Below are 21,355 nucleotides of genomic sequence, written 5' to 3'. Positions count from 1 at the left end.
GGATACAAAACTCATGTATTAAAAATACTGTGCTCCCATATGTTGCACATGTACTGACTTTATGGCTATGTATTTGCACACACAAAATGGACAATGATATACACAATTACCTGCTCTATGGACAAAATTTAAATAGCAAATTTAAAAAAAAAACAGTGAAGTCCTTTTATTTCTGGGCCCCCTCCGTAAGGCACCTAGTTTCTCATTTGCAAAAGTAATGACACTCATAGGTTCAACTGAGGTGAATGAGACTTTAACATTCTTTCTGTACAGTTTCTTTGGGATGCAATAATTGATACCAGAGCATACGAGGTTGCTGTTAATGATTTGCATTGGATGCAAATTTAAGTTGATGTATATATTGCTCTTTGGTATGTGACATGTAAAAAGACAAATAAGAATGGGAACAGTGCAACCATACACCAAAAAATTTGACCTAAATCCCGTAAATTTACAAAAATAAGCTATACTTGTATAAGAAACTTCATACCAGTTTAACTGCATGCACACTTAGGGCAGGTCTACGCTACAGCTGGGAGCGACGCTCTGAGATCGATCCACTGGCGGTCGATTTAGCGGGTCTAGTGAAGACCTGCCAAATCGACAGCAGATCACTCTCCAGTCAACCCCTGTATTCTACCCACAACAAGAAAAGTAAGGTAAGTCGATGGGAGAGTTTCCCCCCTTCAACCCCCATGTTGTAGACCCCGCAGTAACTCGACCTAAGGTACATCGACTCCAGCTACGTTATTCACATAGCTGGAGTTGCGTAGCGTAGGTCGACTTACCGCGGTAGTGTACACATAGCCTAAGGTTTTACACTGATTTAACTATATTGTTTTTGTAAGGGCAAGAGGCTAGCAACCTTAGTACTAAGGAGACATACCTGAGCAGGGATCAGCTGATTCCCAGCCCCATAAAGAGCAGCAGAAAGTTTCAGAGAGGGGGGGAAACGCGAAGGGAGACGAGACGGGAGTACAAAGGCTGCTGGGAGCAAGTAGGCTCCATCAGAAAAACCTGAACTTGGGAATGAGACTACAGACAAGGGAGAAGATAGGCAAAAAAGGCCTGAGCATTACCTAATAACAGGGTAAATGAATGGATTTGAGAACTTTATTTTGAACTGTTTTATTAATCAAACATACCTCCAAGGAGGGATGGTACTGGATGGTACTCTTGTGTGTGGCATTTAGGTAAGGAGCCCCTGGAAGCGAAAAACTGAGGCAGGATGCTGCAAAGCCACCCCTGACCATGAGGGGACACCCAGAAGTCAGTATGCCCTGACAGGTTCTAAACAGATATAGTTTAAGCGATACAAAAATTCTCTGGAGACCAGCTCCTCTGTCTATAAAAAGAACCAAATATGAAGAAGAGGCCATTTGAATGTTTAAGTAATACAAGAAAATTCAGACTAATTACTTCACATGCAACATAATTAACACATGTAATAAATTACAGAAGGTCAAGAGGTTACTTAATTGTCTTCATAGCAGCAATAACAGCATCTCTGGAGGCTTCTAACAGTCATTTAATGACTGGATAGAGAAATTAATGGCTATGGGCAAAGACAAGAAAACAATACTTGACTCTCATTACCTGACAGAGGCCAAGTAACTGGTCATTAACCCATTATAAAATTTTTATTTTACACAATTTAAAACAGAAACTAAGTATAACATATAATTGAGGTTTTCCATTATTTCACCACAGCTTAGTTTTCTCAGCTTTTGAAGTAATTTACCTGTCCAAAAGTAAATACTTTTTCACCCATCAAAATGATCCATTCCCAAATGCACCCACTGACACCATAATTTTCAAAAAGATTCAACCCATTGCTTCATAATAAAAAATATGCAGTTAAATTAAGAACTCTGGGCTTATCTACACTACAAAATTAAGTCGACTTTATCTAATTCGACCTTGAGCCTCCGAATTAAGTTGATTGAGCATGGTGTGGCCATGCACATTGTCTCGATGGAGTGTGTCCTCACTAGCAGTCCTGCATTGATGCACAAAACAGTTCACCATGGGTAGCTATCCCGAAGTGCAACTTGCCGCAGTGTGTTTTGGGAAGTTCGTGCAATGCCTCATGGGACCAAAACATTGTCACAAGGGAGAATGGGAACATTGGGTAGGCATCTCATGATGCACTGTGCTCAATGACAAACAACCCAGTGGTTTTCGCACCTTAAAACCGTTGCGCATACGCCATAACCCCAGAAGCATGGAGCCTGCTCAGTTGTGCACTCTTGCTGTGAGCATCTCAAACACCTCGCGCTTCTCCTGCAGTATTTCCAGACCCGAAGTAGGGTCTGCCACATGGAACACAGCAATGTCCTGCAAGCAGCCCTGCTGCAAGCCATTGAAAAAAAACAATTCACAGTTGCTGCTGGCAGTCACAGAGCAGGTGCACTCTGCTGAATACTGTTTCTGGTCCCACGAACAAGCATTGACTGGTAAGAACGCATCGTTTTGCAGGTATGGGATGACGAGCAGTGGCTGCAGAACTTTCAAATGCAGACGGCCACCTTCTAGGAACTTTGTGCAGAGCTTTCCCCTGCCCTGCAGTTCAGCAACACAAAAATGAGATCTGCTCTGACAGTGGAGAAGTGAGTGGCGATCGCTATTTGGAAGCTTGCAATGCCAAACAGTTACCGGTCAGTGGGGAATCAATTTGGAGTAGGTAAATCAACTGTGGGAGCTGCTGTGCTCCAAGTGTGCAGGGCCATTAATTGACTTCTGCTATGAAGCGTAGTGAGTCTGGGAAATGTGCAGGACATAGTGGATGGTTTTGCCGCGATTGGGTTTCCTAACTGCAGTGGGGCAATAGATGGCGAGCATATCCCCATCTTGGCACCAGACCACCTTGACAAAGAGTACATAAACTGAAAGGGATACTTTTTAATGGTGTTGCAAGCTCTGTTGGATCACAGGAGGCATTTCACCGACATCAATATAGGATGGTCGGGAAAGGTTCATGACGTGCGCATCTTTAGGAACTTGGGTCTGTTCAAAAAGCTACAATCCAGGACTTTATTCCAGACCACAAAATGAACACTGATGACATTGAGATGGCTATAGTTATCCTGGGGGACCCAGCCTACCCCTTGTTCCCATGGCTCATGAAGCCATACATTGGCTGGACAGCAGCAAGGAGCGGTTCAACTATAGGCACAGCAAGTGCAGAATGGTGGTTGAATGTGCCTTTGGTCATTTGAAAGGGCACTGGAGAAGTCTACTAACAAGGCTGGACCTTAGTGATGAGAACATCCCCATGGTTATAGCTGCCTGCTGTGTGCTCCATAATATCTGTGAAAAAAAGGGGAAGAAATTTTTAGGGGACAGCTGAGACAGATTGCAGCCATTTTTGAGCCAGACACCAAGGCAATAAGAGGAGCACAGCAAAGTTTTGAAAAGCCGTTTTGATAATGAGTCACAGTAATGTGAGCTGCTTGTCTGCACTGTGCTTTCCCAAACCTTCACCTGCCTTGTATCACTGTCCCTATAAAGCCAACCCCCAACCCAAGACCACTGCTTTTACTCAATAAAGAACTTTTATTTCTCAAAACCATTTACTTTATTTAACAAACATAAGTAAAGAGGGAGAAGAGAAAATAAAGGTAACCTTGGGAAAAAGAGGTTGTAAACATGAAACGGGAGAAACATTTTCAGCTGTGTAACATAATAGTGCATTCCAGACCATCAAAGGTCTGTGAATTGGCACCTTCTGTTCCTTGTACCCTCCCCATGCATTAAGTGAAAGGGGTAATGGACTTTTCGTCCACGCCCCAGGGAACACTTTGGGGAGGGTGTTTCTGCGCCATGCTGGCTGTCCACCAGAGTCTGCAGAGGGACTCTACCCTCCTGTTACTGTTCCTGCAGTTCAACCAGATGCCTCAACATGTCTGCTTGGTTCCTCATAATCCGAAGCACCACATCCCGCGCCACACGCTCTTGCTCACTGGAAGTTTTCCTGCTCTCCATGTCCATGTCTAACTTCTCGGAAAGTGAAATCCTCCATGTTCTCAGCTCTGTCACAGCTGTCCCAGAGGCGTTCATTCGCTCAGTGAACATGTCCTCCCACATTCTCTTTCTCCTCCTTCTAATCATCAAAAGTCTGTTTTCAGGTGTTGATGACACGCCGAAGGACACATTTCCCTCTGTCAGTCACAGGAAAAAATAAAGGAGCCATTGTACATGAATAAAAAGTTTCCATAGCAAGGCCGTTCTCATAAAAAAACCAAATCCTTATTACACTAGGTGCAAGCCACAACATAATCAGAATCCGTTGCCGTTCACTGTGCCATTTTGCTGCTCCAGCCATAGTGAGTAGGCCCCCCTGGGTCACGGGTGACCGCACTTTTTATGAAGTTTATGGAAGGCTAATCTCGGAAGCAGAGGTAGCTAGAAGAAAAAGAGCATTTCCCCATAGCACCATGGGAAGCTGTTTACTAACAGTGGAGGGGGGGGTGGGGGGGGAAACATTTTCACTCCCAAATTACAGAATCTCTCATGTGGGGCCCCAGTCCCCTATCAGCCACTTTAAACTACTTGCTGATCCATGCCGAGCACAGTAAAGGCACATTAGCAGCTGTGTGTTTTGGCGATCCTGAACGTGTGTGTGGGGGGGAGGGGGGGTCTGCATGCCCTTCTTTTTTTTCTTGTAAGAGCACTTTTAATGAGAACTTCCCCCATTTCCCCTGGGCAACCCTATGTGATATCAGTCTCCTGAGGGTAACAGAGGCAGAAAGGAAGGAGATGCTGCAAGCGTCTGGGTATAGACCCAGTCCTTATGCTGCTATGCTGTGTACCGCAATGATGCCAGCAGAATTAATTCAGGAGTTGCGTGGAAAAGTGTCATATCATGATGGAAGAAATAAGACTGCCCTGCCCAGAAACCTTCTGCAAAGGATTGCAGAGTACCTCCATGAAAGTTTCCTAGAGATATCCATTGAGGATTCCCGGGCTATCCCAGTCCACATACACAGTCTTTTCTGGGGGCCACCATCTGCATAGCTGGAGCGGCCTCTTGTAAGCAGAGAGCCACAGCACCTCGCTTTTTCTTCACAGTAAACATGCCATACCACCAAATGGGTGTGTCCGCTAAAGTTTAACTGAACTTTGATTGTAACTTTGTATACTCACCAGAGGTGTCTTCCCCAGCATCACAGTCAGCCACCGTGATGTCCTGCGACCCACAGGACTCCAGGGTTAAAAATATTTCCTGGTTCTCAGGGAGAATGGATCCACCGCTCACCTGTCTCCCATTCTCCTCCTCCTCATCCACCATATTGTCCTCCTTGTTGTCCCTAGACTCACACACCCGTGAGGTATCCACGTTGCTTGTGGGGGTGCAGGTAGGGTCACCCCTGAGAATCGCATGCAGCTCATTGTAGAACTGGCATGTGTGGGGTTCAGCACCAGAACAACTGTTTGCCTCCCTTGCCTTCTGGTACGCTTGGTGAAGTTCTTTTTATTTTCACACCGCACTGCTGTGTGTCCTTCGTGTAGCCCTTCTCTCCCATTCCACAAGTGATGTCAGCATTTCTTCTGCTGCATCAGAGTTCTGCCTGCACAGACTCTTCTCCCCACCCAGCAATGAAATCCACCACATCCTGTGCAGACCAGGCTGGAGTGCATTTGGGGCATGTAATCTCCATGATCAGCTCTGCTCAAGCTAGCATGCTCCCAATGCTGATCAAACAGGAATTGGGAAATCAAAAATTCCCAGGGCTTTAGCAGGGGCGGGCTGTTTCCTGTGTACCTGGCTGAGGTGCAGCAGAGTTGAGAATGATCTCCAGAGCAGTCACAGATGAGCATTGTGTTAGTTTTTAAACGTCATATGATACATAGAATACATAATCAGCAATAACACAAATTTAGATGAATATATTTAACAATACGGTTTAGATATTAGAATCTGGATACTCAGGTATCTCACTCATGAAAAGTTGTACATAGATTTGATTGTGGAAAGTGAAATATATCAATGAGTGGAGATTGTCCCTCAGTAATTGAGAATTAGGTTGGTTGTCTATTTAGAGAGAAGTACTTGTTACTTTCCTGATTGTGCTTCTCATCGACACTCTAGCTCATCCCTCCTGGTATTGCCAATGGAGTCTATTATAATCTTACCCCACGGGGTGCATCTCAACTCCGGCTCAGCTATGCCAATGGAAGTAATTCAAATCCAAAGTCTATTGTATACATTATTTTATATCATCCTTTTGGGGTATATTTCAAGATAGCCTACATAGAGCCTCCTCTATTTTGAAATAACCCATACTCTGTGGATCACACAAACTACAGAAAACTAGTGTCTGGCTTCTATAATGTTTTGCATTTATATAGCACCTTACATCTGAGAAAATCAAAAGCACTTTATAAATATAAATTAAGATTTAATGCACCTGTGCGAGGAGTAGAATATTCCCTTTTATTACTAAAAGGTCATTAGATATTTTATGGTTTTATACATAGTAACACGGCACATACATTTACTTACCATCAATTAAAGTTTAGGTTATGAAAGTTTCATTATTGTAGGTAGAACATCAGTATCTAAATTAATGCTCCTAATGAACACAGTTCTATTTAAAATGCATGTAGCCACGTACCAATAAGTTCATTTCATTTCTCTTTAAGGCCTGAAATGTGGTCCTTAAGCATGTGTGTAACTTTTAAGCATATTAGCAGTGCCACTAACTTCAGTGCTTAAGTACTTTGCTAATTTAGGGTCTCAAGCCATGTCTACACTTACCAGTAGATCGGCATTGCGGCAATCAATGCAGCAGTGTGCAGTTAGTGAAGACCCACTAAATCAATCACGGAGCGCTCTCCGGTTAACTCCGGTCATCTCCCCAAGAAGAGTAACATAAGTTAGTGGGAGAGCAACTCTCATTGACCCAGCACAGTGTAGACACCGCTGTAAATCGACCCAAGCTACATAAACTTCAGTTATATTATTCACATAACTGGAGTAGTATATCTTGGGTCAACTTACTGCGGTAGCATAGACAAGGCCTCAGTGCTGAAGCATTTTCAGAAGCAGCAAAATCAAGTGGACTACATAAGCCTTTCGGTCTACAGAAAAAAGCACCTTAAATCAATATTTCTGGAATTCCAATTTACAGCTTTAAATGTATTTCTTTTTGATTTTTCAGACTGCAATTTCCTTTGGACTAGTTGTAAACAGTAAGAAGTTTGGGATGTGATAGCAACTTGCCTGATCAATATAAAAAGCAGTCCCAGCTCGGATCTCTCTGCGTTGTTTCAGATCTGTTTCTGTGGTGTCCCTTGATAGTGCAATATACTCAACCTCTCGTTTGGTCAGCTCCTGTGGGCAGTAGTGAGAAATTTTTACACAACCCTAGGCTGCAGCACAGTCATTTAAAGCAGCTCTGAACAAAAATTTAATCTTAGTTTTAAGATGTTTACAGTGTTTTCTTCCTCACACATAACAGTTTGAATTTTTGCTCAATAAAATTTTTATACTCCCCAAACCTGTTCTAAAAATCATAACAACCACCTATAAATTCTCTAAACCGAATAGCTAAGCCCTGTAAAATGCTTTATCTCCAAGATGACTTTCTAGCAGTGGCCACTGAAAAGCAATGAGTCATAAGCAAAAATTCACAAGTTTCCTATTAAGTTCAGGAGTATTATAAGTTCCCACCCTGCTTCTGTTCAGTGATGTTAATATTGGTCTCAGAAAAATAACCACTGAGTTTAAACATCCTTGTGAGTAGGCTGAAGAACTACATTTTTTGCCTACTGAATCATGCTGTTATTTTTTGTAAGCTTTTTGGAGCAAGGACTGTGTTTGTGTTTATACAGCGCCCAGCACAATGGGTCCAAGTCCATGACTGGGCTCCTGAGTACTATGGTATTTATTATTTATATTAATAACTAAAGTTTTAAATCCGGAAATTAACAGATTACCTCTATAAGACAAAAAAATGGGTTTGTGCCATTTCGCTGTTCTATGGAATAGGTTTGAATTTCCCCCCTTATGTTTGTATCCTACTTTGCTTTTTTTAACCTTAGAAATAGCAGGAATATCAGGTGGGTCTCCTGTTCTTCTGTAGGCCTCAGTGGGGACTCCGAGATACACACCAAGAATGCTCTCAGCTCTTAGCTGAAAGCGTTTTGCATCTTTACCAGAACTTTCTTCCCAAACAGTTCATTTGAACATTTGTAAGCAAAACAAACTGTGATGTTTCACTCCATATTCTTTATGAAAATATGTTTATGATATGAATATGACATAACTGAGATATACTTTATGCAAGATGGCTTTTGTACGATATCATTGGAAAGGTTATGATTTACTGAATGTGATTATCCAATTTGTATGCCAACATCACTTCTGTATCTGAAGTTAGGAATACTGACTATGTATCTGTATTTCAAATGTGTTACTTTGGGTGTCACTCCCAACTAGCCCTTCAAGTACAATAATGGAAAAGCCAGACAGGGCTAATGGCCCATTAGCAAAGACAATGGGCTGTGAAAGAGCTTAGTCTTCCTGTGGACACTCCAGACAGCCTACGAGTAATGGCTGCCACAGCCCTGCAGAGACATTGGTCTGAGTCACCTGGTACTGGACCCACCCCTGGAAATGCCAGTATTCTTCCACTGGGAGACAAAAGGTTTCTGTATACACAAGAGCTATAAAAGGCAGGGGAGTGACATCATCGTGGTTCTCCTTTACCTCTCCACCCAAGGAGATACTGAAAAACACCTAGAAGCAAGAACGGAACTGAGGGGAGAAGGGCTGAACCCAGGCTGGGAAGGCGACCAGTCTGTGAGTGGAAATACCTGAAGTCTCAAGCTGCCAGCCAGTGCAGCGGCCTTTCAAGACTTTCTGTAACAATATCTAGGGTGAGAAATTACTATTTGTAACCAATTTCTTTAGTGAAACAAGCTTAGTTTGTGTGTTGTGTTTTATTTGCTTAGTAATCCGCTTTGTTCTGTTTGCTACCCCTTTAATCAGTTAAAATCTGCCTTTTATAGTTAATAAACTTATTTCTTGTTTATAATACAACCTAGTTTGTGTAATTCATAACTGAGGGGGAAGGGGGGGGGGAGAAGAGGCTGTGCATACCTTCCTCCACATTGAGGGAGGAGACAGATTTCATAATAACCATTAGATCTGCACCCCAAGGAAAGTGGACACCTGAGTGCTGGGGCAAGTCCTTTAAGCTGGGTCCCCAGAGCTGATCTCAGTGTCTCTGTCGTTCTGCAGTTGGGTGTGGCCCTGCCTGTGTGTGTGCTGGAGGAGGCTTAATAGCCTGGCTCAGCAAGACAGGTAAAAAGGGTGCACTGGCTGGCAGAACAGGCAAGTTCAGTGGTATCTCAGCACATCAGGTGGCATCTCAAAATGGGGGCAACCCATCACACAAACATAAAAATTTTTTACGCAATCTTATCCAGTCAGAAGACAGGATATTGGGCTAGATGGACCTTTGGTCTGACCCAGTATGGCCGTTCTTATGAATAACTGCCATTTAATTACATTTCATTTCCTTGACATCTAGTAAGTTATAATGATACCAGTTCTCTCATGGTCCATACTATCTCCCAGGACAGATGCAATTTGTATTTCTAATGTAAAAAAACAAAACAAAAGAAAAACATATGGCAAGGAAAATGCTTTCTTTATACAACTTGAGGAAGCAGAAAAGGGCACATTGTGGTAGATTTCAAAGCTAATGGATGAAGCCACACACCCATGGATCATAGTGGGGTGGGCAGGAAACCTCACACATGGTGCAGTCACAAGACTTCCAGCAGATACTTTAGATCCAGGGTGTGGGTGCCACGCTCCCTCCCATTTCCCCAGGGAACAGAGGATAAAAACAAATGCATATCTCTACCTAAACATTATGAGGAAAATCTGCAAGGAAAACCTCAGAGTATTCCTTCCCTCAACCCCTTCCCTCAGTTTTTCCATGGAGGAAGCAATGTGGCTCACTGTCTTTTACAGTATGCAGAGATCTTTATTCCGAAAAGTATGAAATACAAAGAATAGGCTATTTTTCCATTTGTGATTGCATATGGTAACACTTTTTCAACTGGTTTCAGAGTAACAGCCGTGTTAGTCTGTATTCACAAAAAGAAAAGGAGTACTTGTGGCACCTTAGAGACTAACCAATTTATTTGAGCATAAGCTTTCGTGTGCTACAGAGCTGTAGCTCACGAAAGCTTATGCTCAAATAAATTGGTTAGTCTCTAAGGTGCCACAAGTACTCCTTTACTTTTTCAACTGTTTTTTCTTAGTAACATTTAATTGATTAAGCAAAAAAAATATTCACTTAAATGTTTGTACTTTTTATTCATTGTAAAATAAAAACCAAACTTTGAAAAGCATGGCATGGAATAAGTTCTTTGGCAACTAAGTAACAAGTCATATAAGCTTTTCTAATATTACCTTTTACAATTCAACAAGTAATAGAATACATACACTCACCTACACACATATAGACACACATGCACACGTGCACCCACAACACAATAACAACTAAACAATCTTAACTACTTCCATTCTCATTAATATAAACAAAGTTTTAAAACGTACCAGGTACTGCATGGCAATAGAGCGTCGAAGGGGTCCAGGGGGTCCTATAAGAAAGACATCTTGCCTCAGAAGATCTTTTTGCATTATCCATCTTAGATGCTGGACTACAGATTGGGCCAAATTGTCTGACACTGTAAGAAAAAAATATATATATAAATTAACTCTAGTCTGAATTATGCAGCTTTAAACAAATACTATTAAATGAGGTTGGTGGCCAGTAGGGATTACTGACATCGTACTCCTTGTTTATTTAGATTTTAAAATTGAATACATAAATCCATAAATCCAAAGTTGAATAACTCAAAAGCAGCTAATTGTGCACATAGTCTCTGTAATCACATATGTTCCCTACCTACCCTCATTCTCCCTGCCTCACTCCATTCATTTGTTTGTTAAATTCATGTCACAGTTGCACAATGTGGCCCCAGTCTTGACTACTGTAACATGAATAATAAATGAATTACTACTGTTATTAGAGAAACAGTACTTATCTAGCCTATATCTCATTGCTTTCATATAAAATTATATTTATTAAATAGTAATGTTTGCACCAGATCAAGTAGCTTAAGTTGTAGTGATAAATAAGGTCTAATTTGCTAGGGTTTTTTTTAATCAAGTTCTTCTATACATTTTAATCTACTATAATACAGATAAGTAGCTATGCAGAGTTAAAAATTCTAGTCAAATCTTAGTACTTCAGTCTTCTATATTATGTAGCCTCCAAAGACAGACTGAAAGCTAACAGACTCAAAGCAGATCCACTGGCTCTACATTAGAGTTGCTGAAGTCAGGGATGGAAGTATACCAGAAAAATACTACTTATCCTGTTAATTTTCATTCCAGTATATTGCTCAAAGCATAAATTGATACAGTTGATACAGTTTTTGATTTGTGTGTTTCTGCTTATTCTCTGATATGCAAAATTTGGTAATTTGGAATAGATTTCCCAATCAAAAATAAAAATTAACAAGATTCTTCTGTGTCTTATTTTCATACTTCCTATACGTTTTGCAGCAGCCTTTTATCAAACAATCCTAAATCTGTTTACAGTACATTACTAGAGATAGTAATGGACTTGCAAACAAAAAATGTGCCCAAAACATATGATAAAATTTAAAACAAAAAACAAAAATACATTCAAAGGCAAATGGTTTCTATGAATGGTTATACGACCACCGACTATACCAGTCGATCTCTCTCGTAGACAGAAACTGTCACAGAAGATTTTATGCCTTCCACAACACATCCAATTCTCACCTCAGCATACTCCCAATTAGCTTCCAAGGCAAAAGCAATATAAAAGTTAGCCTATTCTTTATCTCAGACATGCCACTGAAGAACTCCCCTAGGATCCTAAGTGTTGGGAAAGCTACTGGCACTGAGTCATACAAAATAATTAGCCATTAGGTACAGCACATGTTTCCTCTGTGACTTGCCACTGTGGCAGACTGTTTAGAAGAGGCAATGAAGGAACACAGAAATTAGGCAGTGATGAAAAAAGTTCTTTCACCTTTTCCTTCTAATCAGAGAGGACCTTCCAAGGCAGTGGGTGAAATTTGAGCCCCAAGGAAGTCAATGAGAATTCAGCCATTAACTTCAATGAAGCAAGGATTCCTCCCAGGGCCCTAAGCCCTTGGGAGTCTGACACTGAACAAACCAAAGATTTCATGTTGTCCTTATACAAGCTCCCAGAATTGTGGAAAGACTGTCACATATCCAACTGGCATAACTTTTTTTTCACATAGGTTTCACTGTCTCCATCCATGGAGGCAGACGATTCTTGTAGATTGCAGAGCTTTTAAGGAAGGGTGTGGTCTGAGCCATCTAGTTAAGCTGAACCATGAATTCAGAGTGGGCCCTCAAAGACAACAAGGAATCAAACATTCAAAAAAACCAGGATAGGAAGCAGTAAATCACAAGAGCGCTGGAAAAATTTAAGGGTTACCACATCTCCCTTGACTTAGAAAGATATTAGGCTGTACACACTATCTTCATTCCATTCAATCTGCCTTCCCTATCTTTTGTCCCAGAACAATCTCAAACCAAGACTTATTCCCACAGTGCCGCCAAGAAGATATGAGCACCATCATTACCAGGAGGCGTTGGAAATGGATTGGCCATGTTTTTCAGATGGAAAGTGATTCCATCAACAGAATAGCAATAAGATGGACACCTGAAGGCAAGCAAAAACGAGGCCGCCCAAAAACAACTTGGTGAAGCTGAGCTGAAAAATCTGGGGCACAGCAGGGGAACCATTGAAAGACTTGCCAGAAAAGTACATGAGTGGAGGAGCTCCATCGCTGCCCGAAACACCAGAGGCATAATGGGTACTAATTAACTAAACTAGGCTGTGCAGTCAGTAAGAAGCAGGAACTAATATGTAGGACCACTTTTTTTCTATGCAAGACCAGTAAGCTATCTTAAAGCTATCTGCTGTCCTCTGAGATAATTGCTATGTGAAAGTCTTTGCAGAATCAGGGCATAAAGCATCAGAGGATACCTCAGACAATTTCAGATGCTAGTGATGTACCCAAGCCTTGCAGAAGAAACAAAGAAACCAGATCTTGAAAGATAAGTAATATACAAAGTGATTTTCTATGTCTGACTTTCATTTTTTATTTATTATATTTTATGTGCATTTACTGGCTTGTGGGATGATCCAACCATTTTTATATTGTTATGAAAAATTAATTCTATATGCACACCCAGAGAATAAGATGAGCATCTGCTTTATAAATCTAAATAAATGCAATCAATTAAAAATAGATACAAATTATTTATCATTTCATCTTACCTAGATATTCGGCTAATCATCTCTTGCCCTAAAAATAGCATTTGGTACCTATTCACTTTAAAAGCATTTTAATTCAACTTAAAAGTTAATCACATTTCTTGTATGAAAAGCATCTGTTTAAAGTATCAGGGTGGACAGGGTACACTACAATGCAGCATACAAAACTACTCCATGTTGTTCAGTAAGATTTTCAGTGCAGAATAAAAAACTTCAATATTTTAAGCTGAATATTTTGACATGCTATCCAGGAAAACCACTAAAGGCTTGATCCTGCTTCCACTGAAGTCAATCAGATTTCCGTCATTGATTTCAATGGGAACAATACTGGGCCCTAAGCACGAACTGTTTAAAACAAAGTACACATTTGTATTACACAACCAAAGGGAACAGACAATTCAAGTAAGTGCTTTTAAACAACAGATTATTTATGGACGTATGAATGATAACTATTATTTATTCCATCTGGTGTCACCATATAAACACATCTAAGCTGGAAAAATATTTTTTTCAAATTCAATATGCATTCCATAGATAACACATACACACAGATTATGAAAAATAAATTCACCACAGAGAATAACAGAATGTTGGGAATCATTAAGAAAGGAATAGATAAGAAGACAGAAAATATCATATTGCCTCTCAATAAATCCACGGTACGCCCATATCTTGAATAATGTGTGCAGATGTGGTCACCCCATCTCAAAAAAGATACATTAGAATTGGAAAAGGTAGAGGAAAGGGCAACAAAAATTATTAGGGAGATGGAACAGCTTCCATATGAGGACAGGTTAAAAAGACTGGGACTTTTCAGTTTGAAAAGAGACCACTAAGCGGGGATATGATTGAGGTCTATAAAATCATGACTGGTATGGAGAAAGTAAATAAGGAAGTGTTATTTACTCCTTCTCATAACACAAGAACTAGGAGTCACCAAATGAAATTAATAGGCAGCAGGTTTAAAACAAACAAAAGTAAGTATTTCTTCACACAACGCACTGTCAACCTGAGGAATTCTTTGTCAGAGGATGTTATGAAGACCAACACTACAACGGGGTTCAAAAAAGAACTCAAATTCATGGAGGATAGGTCCACCAATGGCTATTAGCCAGGATGGGCAGGAATGGCACCTTTAGCCTCTGTTTGCCAGAAGCTGAGAATGGGCGACAGAGGATGAATCACTTGATGATTACCTTTGAAGCACATGGCATTGGCCACTGTTGGAAGACAGGATATTGGGCTAGGTGGACCTTTGGTCTGACCCAGTATGGCCATTCTTATGTTCTTAACAGTGTGAAACTTTCTATGAGAGACTTTGGGAAATTAAAAAAAGCTTCATTATAACACATAGTTCAAGAAGAGACGGCTCATGCAGCAAATCAGAAAAATTGCACTATCAAGAGATTGCTATTTATAATTGCTGAAAAAGTATTTGCTTTTAAAAAATATAACCACAAATGTAAAATTGTTTTAATAAATAAACCTATCCTAAAAATTGTAAGATGCAGACCATCCTTGAAAGGCATTAACTACGTTCTTTAACCTGTTTTATGAACTTGTCCCTTGTGCTTTTTTATCATGACTACTCTTTAATAAGAGGGTTACAACAGCCATATATGATAATGTTTTAAGTAGGTAGGAAATCTTGCTGTAAAACTGAACTCTTCAATTTCGCTAATCATGCATTAAAACATGGCAAAGTCAGCTGTCATGCAGCGTGACTGTGAATGCCTCTGGTGTATTTCACAATAATATGAGTAGCCAGTTCTATTTTTAGGATGGCCTCAAGAAAAAACTTGGGTCAGACTTAAAAGCAGTGCCAGAAATAGAAACAAGATTTAAGAATGTACAGCAACATTTGCAAAACAAACTGACATGTAGAACAGAACATAAATGTTGTACAGCATACAAGAAAATTCTAAAGTCTCTAGGGCATTCCCCCATGGATTTAATGTACTCCAGTGCACTTATGTTCTCCTGGTTGTAGTATTTACCCTGGAGTTTTAACATCCAGAAATACTGGTTATTAAATTCCTACAAAATTTCATAATATCCCTTTTTAGGGATAATAACACCATACGCAGAATTCCTTACGGACATATTTAGTACCCAGGAGCTGGAGAAATGTTTCTTTGCTTACTCGTTCCAAATCATTCTGTTAGCATGCAGATTAAAGTTCTATCAATTAAAATACATTTTGTAAAATAACAAAAGTCAATACATTGAGTATTTCTAAAATCAATCAGAGGCAATATGTTTCAAATAAATGCTGAAAAGTCATCAAGGAAAGTATGCTCCTAGATAGTCTCTCATGACACTACCTCTCTTGTTTTTCCAGAAATTATTTTTATACTAAAATTTAACTTCTATACGTCATTGATCCTCTCTATACATATACTCTATATATAAACCATGTTTAAATTACACAGTTAAGTACTCAATAATTCAGGAAAATTATGAAGTTATGATTGTATATACAACCTCGCCTCTCCTCCTTGTACCTATGCATTATAATTCAGTCCATAATTAGGTGATCACATTTTTTCGACACTTTCTTTAGCAATTTATACTGAACAAGTGCATCTAACTTACATTATTTTTTGTGTACTTACACTATTTTCATTGTATATCCAGTACATTGTATACCCAGTATATCTATATTGGCTTACACTTTTTATATGGTTATATTCTCTTATCTATCATCATCGTAGAAGTACTATACATTTACTTTATGGCCAATAGTAAAGCTTTTTTTAAAGGTGAAATTTAGGGGTTGAGGCAAACTAGTTGAAAGTTAGATTGCATGTATATGCCACAAAACGTTCACTACTATTATTCAGTGTAGCTCTATTGGCTTCAATGGAGGTAAGCTGATTAACACCAGCTGAGGATCTGGCACTATATTTTTATTTTGAGTCTGTAAGATGTTGTATAAGAAGAGTTTGCAGTATATTCTGTGTAAGTTATACACTAAAAGACCATCAGGCACACACAGAATAGTACACAGTATTACAAGTTGCTATGCTTGTATATCTAGGCTGGGGGAAAGAAAGTGCATGATATTATATTATATTATTTGAGAAGCAGGAGGACACCTTACAAAGTGTGCATGCATTGCTTATAAAATAGGTAGTCAAGCCTGAGCCCGAGAATCCTCAAAAACACCTAAAATACAGTCTTTGCAGCACAGGATGGCTGTCGCTGCTTGTTCTTCCTAACTGGCAGATGTCAAAATCAAAATGGTTACCCAGCCAAAGATACAATCCAGCCCACTAATGCTTGGATTTGCAGCTTGTACCAACTCTGCCCCACAGAAAGGGTGAAAGCCACCACTGAAAGACTCTAGGCAGTCTCTCCTGGCAAGTCTCTCTGTTCCAGCTAGAGTGAATCCCATCATTCTGGAAGATTCATTTTCCTTCATAGCTACCATCTTTATGCAGACAGGCAAAGACATTTATCCCCAACAAGATAACATCCACTCCCAAAGGAGCAACATAACATACTAGATCACGTAGAAACCCAAACTGCCTTGGCAAAAACAGAAAAGAAAATGCAATGGTTAGTCAGGATAACAACAACATACATTTAGCGATAACATACCAATGGAACATTCAATAGAAAAGGATGATGGCTTACCCTGAGCCCTGCCTACAGTGTGTGGATGGGGTCAGAGGGAAAGCCTTGCGATATCAGAAGACCTTGAATTGCCCTTTGGCTCCTTCCCCAGAAGAGACTAAATATGGGGGAAGGAGGCTGCTTCTTCTGCCCCAGTCAAGATATCCTTAGGGCCAGAGAAGTCACCAACACACGGACAGGCTATGATTGGGTGCCAAGGAGCCCTTGACAATCATATAGGAAAACCTGCAGCAAATCCAGCCCACTGGGCCATCACCCCACTGCCTTCTGAGCCAATAAAAAGGATAAAGGAGAGGCAGGGAGCCTAAGGAACCCTGCTGTTTACCTTGTGCCATGATTAACATAGACCATTTAATCCTATTATTTGCCTTCTCCCTCATAGCAAATTTTTGATCTATGACGGTACTTTGCATCTCACCCAATTATTAGTTTCTTTAGTAGACTCTCACATGATACTTTTTCCAAAGGCCTTTTGGAAGTCTAAATAGACATCAACCAGTTCTCCTTTATCCACTAATTTAGTGAGACGTTGAAAAAATTCTGAGAATTAGGGAGAAATGATTTTCCTTTGCAAAACCATTCTGGTTAGACGCTGTCATATCATGATCTTCTAGGTATTCTGTCATTCTGTTTTTAATTACCATTTCAACCAATTTGCAGGTACAGATATTTACTGGTCTGCAATTCCATGGATCATCCATAGAGCCAATTATAAATACAGTAACATTTATTACCCTCCAATGCTCTGGAAGAAGAGTAACTAGAGTTCTTCGAGATGCATGTCCCTGTGGGTGCTCAACTTTAGGTGCATATGTGTCCAGTGCCTTTGATCAGATATTTCTGGTAGCAGTGCCCAACCAGCCCACAAATGCACTCTACACATCTTTGTGCCCTGTACTAAGGCTATATAGGGCTGTGTGGGTAAACTGCCCTCAGTTCTTTCTCTCCCACAAAGTCCACAGAGAAATCCCAAAGCAGAGGGGAAGGAAGGTGAGTAGTGGATGCACAGAGAGATATGCCTCAAAGAATGCACAAGGTGAGTAAGTGTTCCTTTTTCAAGTAGTGTCCCTGGGAGTGCTCCACTTCAGGAGACTCCCTAGCAGTAACCCCCTTAAGGAGGCAGGAGATTTGGAACAGATTCCACTACTGAAGAGAGAACCACATTGTCTACTGCAGCATCCAATCTAGCAGCATGAACGAAAGCATAATGGTTGGGGAAAAAAATATGTACCAAGGTTCACATTGCGGCTCCAAAGATTTCAGCAACTGCAACGTCCTTGAGTAGGGTACAGATGTAGAATGTGATCTAATAGAATGTGCAGTCATTCATAGGGAAGGTTGAACATCAGTGAAACCATAACAGGTAACACATAGAGAAATCCATTTAGAGAGTCTGTGTGTGGAAACAGTGGATCGCATAGACCTATCCGCAAAAGACACAATATGTCCAGAGGACTTCCTGAAAGGTTTGGTTCTGTTCAAGTAAAAGCCCAGTGCTCTCTTGACATCTAGTGTATGGAACATAAGTTCCTGCACTGTCTGACATAGCTTACAAAAGAAAACTGGAATTAATAGTCTGATTAATGTGAAACTCAGAAGAAACTTTTGATAAAATTTTTGCAGGGGTTGTAATGACACCTTCTCCCTGGAGAACGAAGTAAATGGAGGGCCTGCCATTAGAACCTCAATCAGCCCAACCTTTGGAGCAGAACTGATGGCCACCAAAAAGGCCATCTTCATACACAAATGTAACATAGAGCACATAGTCAGTGGCTCAAAATGCTGTTTCATGAGATGATGAGGAACAAGGTTGAGATCCCAAAGCAGAGTAGGATCTCAACTCTGCGGGAAAAATTTATAAGACCTTTCAGGAACCTCATTGTAGTCAACTGTGTGAAAATTAAGAATAATAATGGCAATTACACCAAAGATGATATCTTCTCCATTTCTGGAGGTAAATGTGTCTTGTAGATTCCTTCCTGCTATTTAAAAGCACATTGCACTTCCAATGAACAGGATGCCTCTAGTCCAGACAGGAACCATGCCTGGAGTTGCAGAACATTCATACTGGAATGAAGTGTTCAATCCGCATTTTGAGACAATAGTTGAGAATTGATCAGGAGCCACCATGGAGGACAAGAGGCGAGTGTGATGAGATAAGGACACCAACTTGCCCTGGCCAAGTTGGTGCAATCAGAATGACTCTGGCTTGGTCCCGATTGATTTTGCTGAGAACCTCTAAAAGCAATGGAGTTGGTAGATACACATAAAACGAACAACTTGTCCATAAAATGAGAAAAGCACCTCCTAAACAGAATTTCATGCACTTCATGTTGGCTGCAGGGCCAAAAGATCATCCTCTGGAAACCGCAAAGGTTAGGAATATTTTGTCGAGGACTTGAGAGGCCAGATCCCATTCATAATTTAGGGGCAAATGTCTACTGAGACCGTCTGCCATGGTGTTTTGTATACCCGGGAGGTAAGAAGCTCAAATGACTATCTGGTTGGCTCTGCGCCTGCTCAAAAGCTTTATTGTTTTGGTGCAGAGCAAGGGGGAAAGTCCTCCTCTATGATGATTGATATGATATATACAAACTATGCTGTCTGTTACAGTCTTACAACAGAGGCGGGCAGCTACAGCCATGATGTTTTTTGAGAAACCCCCTGCGGCAAAAATCAGGCTGCAAGGTAGGACCTGATACTGGTAGTGACCGTGATCAACTATGAAATGAAGAAATCTTTTGCAAGAGGGATGAATTGTTACATGGAAGTAGAGGTTGAAAGTCGCAAACAAGTCCACGAACTCCAAGGAGGGAATAACTACTACTCGGAACACCACCCTGAAATGTCTGACATTCAGATGTCTGACATCCTTGTTCAAATGGCTGAGATCTAGTATTGGTCCCCAAAACCATTTTTTCTCGGGTATCAGAAAGTACCTTGAATAGAATACCTTTTCCTTTGTACTGAAGTTGAACTAGAGCAAGCGTGGGCAGGATCCAGCCCGCCAGCCATTTTAATCCAGCCCTCGAGCTCCCACTGGTAGCAGAGTCTGAGGCGTGCCCCACTTTGGTGCTCCGGCGCTCCAGCCAGGGAACAGGGTCCATGTGGCTCCCAGAAGCAGCGGCATATTTCCCCTCCAGCTGCTACGCATAGGGACAGCCAGGGGGCTCCGCTCTGCACATTGCCCCTGCCCCAAGCACCACCACCGCAGCTCCAATTGGCCGGGAACCACAGCCAATGGGAACTGTGGGGGCGGTGCCTGCAGACAGGGCAGTGCGCAGAACTGCCCAGCCGCGACTCCGCATAGGAGCCGGAAGGGGGACATGCTGCTGCTTCTGGGAGCCACTTGAGGTAAGCACCGCCTGGAGCTTGCACTTCTGAGCCTCTCCCTGCACCCCTGCCCCAGCCCTGTTCCCCCTCCTGCCCTCCAAACCCCTCGATCCCAGCCCAGAGCACCCTCCTGCACCCCAAATTCCTCATTCCTAGCCCAACCCCGGAGCCCGCACCCTCAGCCGGAGATGGAAAGCATCAGAGAACAAGGTTCACTATATTCCTTATAAGACTGAATCTGGGCACCTCAAAACTACTTGCAGTACATTACCTATGGGCTTCAATAAGGCCAATGAGGAGGACCATGAGGCACGGAGGAAGGTAGCCATCACTGGTCTTCCCAAGAACTAATAGGCAGAGGTCTTCTATGCTGCCTCTCTTTCCTCTGCAGAGGGGAATAACATCTTCTCGAATAAACTGGAGACCCTTGAACAGAAAGCTGAGTCTGAGTCTGAATGCTCCTCCATATATTGTAAAGGGGGTGACAAACCTTCTCCCTGAATGGTAGAAGTTTAGGAAGCAATAAATTTCAGTACAAAATGTGCACTTGGAGACCCAGCAGATCTTGGTACTAAGAGGTGTCTGGAAGTCGCAAGGAGGCTCGTTCGGTACCATGAGATCTTTAGGGCACCGGAACTCCTGAGATACCAGGAACACGATAGAACTTGACATAGGCTTCAAGGTTGTTCCCGATGTTGCTGTCGGAAGCACTGATGAAAATACTGATGGCACCACAGACTCTAAGGAGGCTGTTTTTCTTGCTATTGTGGGCTCTGATGGTAGTAGTAGTCATATTTGGTCCCATTCTTTTCCTGCCAAGAGACAGATCTGAGATGAAATCTTAGAGTACCTTACCATACCTGAAGTAGTCGGTGCCTCAACAGCACTCCTTTCGGAGACTGAAGATTCCAGGGATTGGATCTTCTTTGAGGAGGAACTCTTAGTCCTGCTCCTTTTATCCCCTTCCTTCGTCTTTGAGTGGAAAGTTCAGAACTGATGGACCAGTTATAGGT

At 41.3% G+C, this 21,355-nt stretch overlaps 1 protein-coding gene across 1 annotated transcript in view; it reads right to left on the bottom strand.

Moving 5' to 3' along the window:
- VWA8 (von Willebrand factor A domain containing 8) overlaps window positions 1-21,355 on the bottom strand; it is a 291,052-nt gene that overhangs the window by 249,818 nt on the left and 19,879 nt on the right. Inside the window, exons 3-4 of the mRNA XM_084611928.1 lie at window positions 10,580-10,710; window positions 7,226-7,336 (exon numbers count right to left, since the gene is read on the bottom strand). Of these exons, the coding sequence (XP_084468054.1) occupies window positions 7,226-7,336; window positions 10,580-10,710 (242 nt within the window). The remainder of the gene's footprint in view (window positions 1-7,225; window positions 7,337-10,579; window positions 10,711-21,355) is intronic.

Source organism: Lepidochelys olivacea (assembly GCF_965140295.1).
Source record: "Lepidochelys olivacea isolate rLepOli2 genome assembly, chromosome: 1".
In the NCBI taxonomy this organism is placed as follows: domain Eukaryota; kingdom Metazoa; phylum Chordata; order Testudines; family Cheloniidae; genus Lepidochelys; species Lepidochelys olivacea.
Note: the sequence above shows the minus strand (reverse complement) of the source record. Positions and strands in the feature narration are given on the sequence as shown.